General features: G+C 40.3%; 1 protein-coding gene across 2 annotated transcripts in view; it reads right to left on the reverse strand.

The window, feature by feature from the left end:
• The window catches only part of znf574 (zinc finger protein 574), a 76,667-nt gene that overhangs the window by 11,306 nt on the left and 54,573 nt on the right, over nucleotides 1-10,788 (reverse strand). The window contains exons 2-3 of one of the 2 annotated variants that reach the window (XM_083536373.1): nucleotides 6,666-7,108; nucleotides 1,828-2,010 (exon numbers count right to left, since the gene is read on the reverse strand). In XM_083536373.1, coding sequence (XP_083392499.1) covers nucleotides 1,828-2,004 — 177 coding nt within the window. In that variant the 5' untranslated portion in view covers nucleotides 2,005-2,010; nucleotides 6,666-7,108. Of the gene's footprint in view, nucleotides 1-1,827; nucleotides 2,011-6,614; nucleotides 6,639-6,665; nucleotides 7,109-10,788 lie in introns of those variants that run through there. The other variant, XM_083536374.1, reaches the window with a different exon arrangement.

The raw sequence follows: 10,788 nt of genomic DNA on the forward strand, positions 1-10,788 counted from the left end.
ATATAGTGTATCGGGCTGTTATTTATTACACCTTCATGAATGTGACTTTATTTATACTTCACTAGCAGAAAAATTGGACGTGAAACATTGATGAAGCATTTAACTTTAGGCACAAAAGAATATAGAGTGACAGGCAAGATCCAATCGGGAGAGAGAACTAGAAAGCGAGAGAGAGAACTAGAAAGCGAGAGAGAGAGAGAGAGAGAGAGAGAGAGAGAGAGAGAGAGAGAGAGAGAGAGAGAGAGAGAGAGAGAGAATCAAGAGTAAAAAAAAATGGATTCAGCTCTTTTGTTGCTTAGGGTTTTTTTTTTTGTTTTTTAGGGGTTTATTGATTCTCATTTATTGGTAGTCACCTGAGGAGATTACATTATTAAACATCGTTACAACTGTTGAAATTGCTTCGGATAAATATGCAATGATGGCCAGCTAGTGCATTACGCAACCTTGATGTCCCTGTGATATTTTTGTCTTGAAATCCACAACAATGTCTGCTCTCATAACAATCTTGTCATATCATAAATCAAAGCATATTACTGTTCAGAAAAAAATATATAAAATACCCAAGTAACTAAGTAAACAAATAAAATCTTTCAAAATCAATTAGATTTTGACCATGAGGCCTCTATGAGTCTCTATCTGCCATTCCATCATACACACACTCTACTAAAAGAAAATTCATTAATTCGAATGAACGTCCCACCGTATAAGGTTATCTAAGGTCGTCTCTCGGGCAGGCTCGTGCGAGTTACTCGTTTAGGGAACGATAAATCAATATTGTGCGGCGCGCTCGCCAATATTAGCACACAAAGGCAAATACTCGAGTGTACACTCTTCTTGCTATAATTATGAGGGGAAAATTAGGAAGTATACACAACCCCCGAATTACGCTTCAATTTACATTTCAAATATCTTTTTGGCCTAAAAGCAACACTTTCAACGTTCGAGCCTATTTCAGATAATTACAGCTGTGCATTTAAGCACCATTTAGGGGGGGGGGGGGGAGAGGGGGATATGGGGGTCAGGAAAAAAATCTGATTCAACTAAATAGAGGCATTCGCTAGCGTCGTATGTAATTACCTCGCGTAATAACCGGTGCCTAAAGCTATATAGGATCGTGGCAATAAGGTTGAAAATTAGCCAAGATCCGAGAGAAAAAAAAAACATCCGTTCCATTGCCAGGGACATCCTGTTTGATGACATTAGTCTAATTTAATAACGCTGTGTGCAATAATACATTCTGTTTTCTAATGCGACACACGGAGCGTCGAATAAATGAGCTCAATGCAACTTTCTTTTTTTTTTTTTTTAATCAGTCATTAAACTGACTGAGAATTAAGCATCAGATCTCAAGTTCAGCTTCAGTGAGTATTAATAATGTTTTGAGATTTGATGCAGCGATCCAAGACAACGATACTGAGGCTAATTTCTTATGCAATGAAATTATAGCATTAGCAATAGACGGACACCCCTAGAAGTAGCCCTAGTAGCAGTAGCATAGACAATATGATACTGGCACCAGACCTTCTTCAAAAAACTCTTACACAAAGTTGAAGGCACAATTATATAGGAAGTCCCCCTATAGCAATTTCCCCTCACTTGAACTAGCAAACTTGTTCCAACAGCCAGTGAAAGGACACTCCAAAATCTAGTGGAACATTAAGGAAGAGTGGAGGATATTATGAAAACAAATGGGGAATAAATGTGGAATTGTTCAAAAAGCAAAAAACTAATCTAGTCTACTTTCAGTCATTTACAGACAGAATGAGCTGAGTGTATGCGTTTGTGTGAAAGTGAAAGAAAAAAAAAAAAAAAAAGAGAGAAAAGCACCTGTGGTAGGCCAGCTTCAATGGCAGCAGCTTCTAAGGCAGCAGCTTCGATGGCAGCACCAACAGGCAACGGTTGTGTGTTCTCAGCAGTGCAGGTCAGCTGGTGTGTCAGCACTTCCTCAAGTGTAGGAAACTCCCGGTAGCACGGGAAACACATGTACACTGACGAGCTCTCCATGCCTGCCTAAAACAAACACACAAGCAGGTAGAACTTTTAGTTTAGAGGGTTAGGATGGTTTACTGGAGGGTTACGTCTGGAACTGAATCCTGAAGCATGACCATGAGTTCAGGAACGACTATCGCGACTTTTGCTACGTTCACACTACGGCTGTAACGATTACAAAAATCAGCTTACTCCATTTAACCACACACGAAGCACTGCGTTTCCCACAGACAATCATTACTGACGCGCCGCCTGCTAAACTCTGGAGACGCTATAAAAAATGGAGGAAAATGAAAACGGCAGAAAGTTTCCAAACTGAAACATAAAAAATAAACGGTTACCGTTTTTGAAGTCATTTGAAAATTGATTCTTATATTTTCATTTATATACAGTGCGCTCGAAAAGTCCCTCTGCAGCGGCCGATAAATACACGTGTGAGAACAATTATGAGTCCCTGCGGAGAGACCTTTAAACTGTATTTGTATTTTGATTTAACATGGCAATTAAATGCACTTAATGGGTTTAGTTTTCACGGATATTCTTGTTTACAATTTCAGCAATAAAAATGTCAAATAAAGATAAACCTAGTTCACACGTGCAGCGATTTCACAGCTGATTCGGCGGCGTCGTAATACGCTATAAGGACAAAAGTATTGGGACATCTGACTTTTCAAACCATATGTGCCTTCGAACTGTTAACACAAAGCCAGCTCCAAGACCATACAGTCTTCATAGGCTGAAGTGGAAGCTCTACAGTGGCCTGCTATAGAGCTCTGACCTCAACCCTACTGACCTTTTGGGATGAATTGAAACACTGACTGCACCTCAGGTCTCCTCACCTACATCAGTACCTGTTACTAACGCCTTTGTGGCTGAAATCCCCACAAGCGCACTCTTAAATAGAGTACAACATCTTCCTAGAAGAGTGGAGGTTATTATAAAAAAAATTATAATATCAGGGTCAGGTGTCCACATACTTTTTGTCCATATAGTGTATTTGTTGTCAAAATCTACCACTAATCTTCATCTTCTTTAGTTTAAAATAGTGTCTAGTGATCGTATAGTTACACTTACTAGTTACGACAATGTCTACATTTTAACTAATTGAACAAGTGGCCGCTGCAAGGCAGCAGTTAATTATCTCATTCGCAAGCTATGACAATTATCGCATCTCCGCGTCTTAACGATCTCGTTCCCACGCCTTACTAACTCGTGGCTGAGATTCAATGATCCGGTTCCAGTGATTTAATCGATTTGTTCCCATGCCTCACTTATTGACGGCTACGCATTAGGATCCTGTTACTACTTTGTAATACGTGTGTGCAAACTATGCTTTAGGTCCTTATTAGTGACCCGTGGTGAATATTATGTCACAGCAAGTCCACTCGAACTACGAGGACATGCAGTACTTTATTATTTTAAAGGAGAACCTTGTTAAACCAAAGATTCAAAGATAACCAATCAGGACGAGACATCCGGGGCGTCTCGTGGTCGATTTATTTTGTCTCAATCTGAGGTGAAATATCGGGTATAGTCTGCCATACGCCTGATCATTAAGGGAGACAACATGCCAGAGTGAGTTGTAATAGTAAGAACAGGACCGATGTCTCATTTGGCATACACGATACCTGAAATATTGTGCCTGAACAAATACCAATGTCGCTTTATGTACACTGTTCAGCCATAACAACTGACTGGGGATGTGAAAAAACAAGTGCAGCAACAAAAATGTGTGGAATGCATTAGGAAGCAAATGAAATGGGCAAGTCTAACAATCTGAGCAAAGGGTCCATTTGTGGCGATTAAGACAACTGGTTTAGAGGAGCTCCAAAACTAAGTGTACCTGGTATGCACTGGTCAGGGTTCTGCTGAAAACCTTGGATCCTGCTATTTATATGGATGTAACAAACATAATTAATTAAGATTCATGAGTTAAGATGAACGAAGACCAGGATTATATACCCGAACACCCAAAAACTGTTGACAATAGAACAATGGTTTGAGGAACGTGGTGTTGAATCGGCCTCGGAATCCCCCAGATAGTCTTCTCAGCATCTGCATGATGTGCTTGTCAAACAAGTCATCATACATAGAGGCCCAACCTCAGAACTTATAGGACTTAAAAGGACCTGCTGCTAACATCTTGGTGCAAAATACCACAGCACACCTTCAGAGGCCTTGTGCGGTCCAGGCCTCGGCGGCTCAGAGCCGCTTGTGGTGGAGCAAGAAGGATCTACACACTATTAATTAACTATAGAGAATTGATGTTATGGCTAATCGATGCAACCAGGTCACAAGCGCTAGTTATTGTTCACATCATAATGCAGCCTCGGTGGCAATATTGAAATCTTTGACCAATAATTACCAAAAGTCTATTCTCCTCAATTCATAGCTTTTCTCTTGGTTGCGCTGCATCAGGTAGTGTATGTTTAGATTCGAGTTTCGTATCCAATCATTCTTCGGTCATCACGTGTTGCCAGGGTCAAAAGTATTTTCACGTCCTTTGATTGGACGGCCAGAGAGCACGCAAGTCAGAGCTCGCAAACAGCATCTGTAGCAAACAGTACAAGCTTGTATATATATTAATGTTGATTTAATAGCTGTTTTTTTTTTTCATTCCACAATAGCTGACAGAAGAAATCGATTTGGGCACAGATAAAGGTCGACCTAATTAATCAGCATCGTCCGATTGTGCTGAAAAATTCGTCCAATTATTAGGCGGCCGCATCGGACACACCAAACCGTGCACAAGAGAACGTAACTTTCTCATACCAGCATTTGTCAGTAGTCTTTATTCGGCCTCCAAACAGGGAAACCGGAAGAGCTACAACTGTGCGTATAAAAAACAAGCAGCGTTTTTTCACCTGCAAACATTTCCCGGGTGTTCCCAATGTTGATGCTTCTGCTAGAGATGGTATATGTGGTGGATAGTGAAAGGAGATTTGTTAAATTGTGTTAGTTGGGTTTCTTGTTTTAGTAACGCATTTATTCTCAATGTATGAGATACCAGTCAGTGATCCAGCGCTCTGTTATATTGAGTCTCTATAATATTGCTAGTTCCTATTAGAGGCTGAACGATTGATCGGACGATTGCGCTGCAAATTAGGACGATTGTTAAGCAGGCGCATCCGACTCACCAAACCGTGCGAGAGAAAACACCTCTCCCGTACCAACAGGTGGGGCTAGGGGAGAGGCTTGTATTGTTCAATAAGTGTTTAAGCAATTTTCTGTATCATGTCTTATGAATTAACTGTCAGATTTAATGAAATGAAGGGAAAAAGAAAATCTGTAATAATAAATCAGCATATTTCGCTCGACTTCTAGTTTCTATAGTCATGGTGTCATAATGATGCTATTAAGAGGTGGACTGATTCAGGTAGGACACCACTGAAGGCCCAGGTAACACAAACAGCCCACCACTGTATCCGAGACCCCCAATATTTACATTCTGGTGTAACAAACTGTCAGGAACAGGCTTGTATATTTTACAAGCAAAATATAGATATAAACAAATCGCAGTTAATCAGTACCGTGTGGGGTGGCGAATTTATTTTGTTATTTTACGGCAATAAAAAATGAGAATTTTATTAAATTGAGGTGCAACAAAAATATGCCGATTATCCATAAAAAGATCTTTGACCCATCTTTATTGAAAGGGTGCCAAAAACAAGTCTAGACTCAATGAACTCAAGAACAGCGCCCTCTTCAGGTTACAAAAGAAGTTCCTGCACTGAACTAATGCAAACAATTTGCTTTTATGGGGTTTATAAATAGGAGAAAAGTAATGCATACTTTAAAATTCCACCAGATTCTATGAAACATCAAGATTTTTTGAATGATTACCGAACATCAAGCAACTTCTGCTTTTTTCGCCAACACCAGATGCGTCCCTGATCACTTGGGTCATATTGAGTATAAGCAGTACATTGAAGCATATGTTTTATTTTGATGTTATGTCGTAACAAGTTTTTTGTTTTTCATTGAGAAGGTGTCTTTCACATATATTCGGTAACCTCTGGACAGGACTAAACTGGCCAAGCCGCCCAAAAGTGATTCTAAAGGGAAAGGGTGAAGAGACTTCCTGTCCGCTAGGACATTCTCAATCATAGATCCCTTGGTGTGGAGGACAGCGAAAATAGTTTGTACTAATGGACAAATTCAGGAGTGTGGCAATAACTTGCAGGCTAGTCAGAAAGCACAGCCAACGCCTTGGGCTAGCTAGCCGGGTCTGTGCTAGCTGGATAAGCATGCTAGCTGGATAAGCATGCTAGCTGCAAACGTTAGCAACCGTGCTAACGCGGAGGATCTCTAGAAATGTCGCCGACCGTCAGGAACAAATAGATCTGCGGCGTCAGATGCTCAGAGCGCCAGCTTACGCCAGGTGATGGAGGGGGAGGGAGGCTGATGGCACCGAGTGCGTCGAGTCGCTGTAAAACACTTGACAACAACAGAGCGAAGGGCGAAGAAGCGCCGAAGAAGGACGCCGCGCGCTTCTTCGGTGGTAATAATGGCGCTCCGGCGAGCGCAACGCGGCGACTGTCTCCCCCAGTAGAAACTCCAAACACCACAAGTCCTGTTCAGACCTTACAACCGATCAATAATCGATATTCGCTCCGAATATTTACTATAAGTGCTGTTTAAACCGCATAAAATTGGGGGAAAAAATATTAACTCACCCAATACTGCCTGACTGCTTTAGACCTGATATGACATTAGGAGCGTTTCAACAACACGCCACCTGATTGGTCAACTGGAGATGTCGAGTCCACCAATAGAGTCGCACAGAGAGAAACTCGGCTGGGTAAATGTGAGGCTCTGCAAGAGCAGACTCGAGTCTTTCAACGATCTATTCTAAAATCTAAATTTTTTTTGTCATTCTTTAATCATTTTTGCTAAAGGATGTTCATCAATAGATGATAAATAATGTAGCATTAAATCTCCCTTTACTTGAACTAGGAGACCCAAACCTGTTCCACCATGACAATGCCCCTGTGCACAAAGCCAACATATGGTTTATGGGTTTATATCAGTTGGAGTTTAAAATCATGAGTGGCCTGTTATAGAGCTCTGATCTATGAACATCTTTGGGATGAATGTGAACGCTGACTGCACCCCAGGCCTCCTCATCTCACCTACATCAGTACCTGACTTTACTAACACCCTTGTTGCTGAATGACCTCGAATCTCCACAAACACTCCAAAATCTAATGTTACTTCTTCCCAGGAGAGTGGAGGATATTTCAACAGTATATCGGGACCAAATGTGGAATGGGGTGTTCAAACCACAAGCACACATGAATCCTTATAGATGGATGGACGGATGTGTGTGTGTGTGTGTGTGTGTGTGTGTGTATATATATATACAGTGAGGAAAATAAGTATCTGAACACCCTGCTATTTTGCAAGTTCTTCCACTTAGAAATCATGGAGGGGTCTGAAATTGTCATCGTAGGTGCATGTCCACTGTGAGAGACATAATCTAAAATAAATTTAAAAAAATCCAGAAATCACAATATATGATTTTTAAACTATTTATTTGTATGATACAGCTGCAAATAAGTATTTGAACACCTGTCTATCAGCTAGAATTCTGACCCTCAAAGACCTGTTAGTCTGCCTTTAAAATGTCCACCTCCACTACATTTATTATCCTAAATTAGATGCACCTGTTTGAGGTCGTTAGCTGCATAAAGACACCTGTCCACCCCATACAATCAGTAAGAATCCAACTACTAACATGGCCAAGACCAAAGAGCTGTCCGAAGACACTACAGACAAAATTGTACCCCTCCACAAGGCTGGAAAGGGCTACGGGGAAATTGCCAAGCAGCTTGGTGAAAAAAGGTCCACTGTTGGAGCAATCATAAGAAAATGGAAGAAGCTAAACATGACTGTCAATCTCCCTCGGACTGGGGCTCCATGCAAGATCTTACCTCGTGGGGTCTCAATGATCCTAAGAAAGGTGAGAAATCAGCCCAGAACTACACAGGAGGAGCTGGTCAATGACCTGACCCTGCTTAAACCAGCACATGTCCAGGCACTTCTTAAGTTTGCCAGTGACCATTTGGATGATCCAGAGGAGTCATGGGAGAAAGTCATGTGGTCAGATGTGGTCATAATTCCACTAAACGTGTTTGGAGGAAGAAGAATGATGAGTACCATCCCAAGAACACCATCCCTACTGTGAAGCATGGGGGTGGTAGCATCATGCTTTGGGGGTGTTTTTCTGCACATGGGACAGGGCGACTGCACTGTATTAAGGAGAGGATGACCGGGGCCATGTATTGCGAGATTTTGGGGAACAACCTCCTTCCCTCAGTTAGAGCCTTGAAGATGGGTCGAGGCTGGGTCTTCCAACATGACAATGACCTGAAGCACACAGCCAGGATAACCAAGGAGTGGCTCTGTAAGAAGCATATCAAGGTTCTGGCATGGCCTAGCCAGTCTCCAGACCTAAAGCCAATAGAGAAGCTTTGGAGGGAGCTCAAACTCCGTGTTTCTCCGTGTTTCTCAGAGGCCAGAATCCCTCCTGCAGTGTGTGCAAACCTGGTGAAAAACTACAGGAAACGTTTGACCTCTGTAATTGCAAACAATGGCTACTGTACCAAATATTAACATTGACTTTCTCAGGTGTTCAAATACTTATTTGCAGCTGTATCAAACAAATAGTAAATCATACTAAAAATTTTTAGATTATGTCTCTCACAGTGGACATGCACCTACGATGACAATGTCAGACCCCTCCATGATTTCTAAGTGGGAGAACTTGCAAAATAGCAGGGTGTTCAAATACTTATTTTCCTATATTATATATATAAAATATATAATATATATAAAGGATTATATAAGTATATAGAGAAGAAACAGATACAGTGAGGATGTGACATGGTAGTGTCAAGTCAAGTCAAGTCAAGTTTATTTGTATAGCGCTTTTCACAACAGACATTGTCTCAAAGCAGCTTTACAGAAAACAACAGTGAAGGTGAATGGTGTGCGTTTGTCCCTGATGAGCAAGCCGTGGCGACAGTGGCAAGGAAAAACTCCCTTAGATGATATGAGGAAGAAACCTTGAGAGGAACCAGACTCAAAGGGGAACCCATCCTTATATGGGTGACATCAAAAGAATGTGCACTATAGTAAACTGTGCAAACATTGCTGATATGGACAGGTTTCCACACACCTTTGTCTATATAGTGTATGTGTGTTGCCACTCAATGTCAAGGTCATGAAGGCACCATAGTGGTTATTTTTTTAATGGTCAACATTAAATTAGCCACTGTTATAATAAAATGTTGAAAAGAAATCCAGTTGGTAAATGATGGAAAGTTTGGATTTTTTATAGAGATAAAAATGGTGTTAGAAAAGTATTAAAGAGTGTGCTCAGACTGTGTGATGTTCAGTGCTTTTCTGGAACTGCTCAGTTTTTATCTCTGTTAATAAAAACCTCTTTTTGATACACAACCCTGAGAGCTTCGGAATTGATTTCCTCTATCACCTGAGACCCCAACCACTGTGCTAGATTTAGTTTGTTTGCCCTGATAATATAAAGTGCAACAGTGTAAACAGGAAACGTAATACAGAGTTTAGTTTGGTACTAGCGCTCAGTACCGTTTGGAATAACCAATGGTCTCATACCTTGAAAGAAATTACTGTTTAAAGCAGTGAAAACTACAGAAAACACTTCACATGTCCTTTTTTTGCTGCCTTTAAGCACTATTTTTTGGAAGATTTGCAGTGTATGAGGAAATAAACGATAAATATCCAGCCTTCAGTGTGAATCTACAATTTTCATAGTCATGAAAATAAAGAAAAATCTTTGAATGAGAAGGTGTGTCCAAACTTTTGGTCTGTACTATATATATATATATATATATATATATATATATATATATATATATATATATATATATATATATATATATATATATATATATATATATATACTACTGAATACTTGTCTAATATAATTTATATGTAGATGCTTTTTTCACTTCCATTCAAGTAGATATTTGGCTCCATATTTAATGATTTAATTGAGTACAATTTTGGCAGAGTCACAGTAATGGTAAATTGCAGTCTGTTACTTAAAATGATTGCATTTATTAAGAGATTGTGGTCAGTTCCTAGTTCTTGGCTACAGTGGGATAGTTTGTCTTGTACAGGTCTACATTGTGGATTAACACACTTTCTCGGCAACATTCAACACTTATTTAATCATACACTCACTTAATCCCAGTCTTGTTCACTTAAAGGGATCATGAATCATTAATGCAGGTTTAAAAGTTACACCAAAATCACATAACGTCCTACTGTATTTGTGCTATAAGATTTGTATGTGCTTATTGTTTGAACAGCCCACTCCACGTTTAGTCTCCGTATATTGTTATAATATCCTCCACTCTTCCGAGAAGATATTACACTAGATTTTGAAGCGTGTTTGTGCAAATTTGTGCTCATTCAGCCATATTAGTAAAGTCAGGTACTGGTGTAGGTGAGGTGATGGAGGCCTGGGGTTGCAATCAGTGTTCCAAATCATCCCAAAGGTGGTCAATAATGTTTAAGGTCAGATCTCTGTAGCAGGCCACTCAGGATCTTCCACTCTAAATCATGTAAAGCAGATGTTCATGGAGCTGGCTTTGTGCACGGTCATGCTGGAAAAGGTTTGGGTCTCCTGGTTCAAGTAAAGAGAAATATTTATGCTACAAAGAATAAATTCTATTGTGTGCCTTAAACTATATGGTAAGAGTTTGGGAAAGAACTACATATGACTGGGGGGAAAAAAAGGTGTCCCAGTTCTTT

Source organism: Silurus aristotelis, assembly GCF_946808225.1.
Source record: "Silurus aristotelis genome assembly, chromosome: 1".
NCBI classification, from domain to species: Eukaryota; Metazoa; Chordata; class Actinopteri; order Siluriformes; family Siluridae; genus Silurus; species Silurus aristotelis.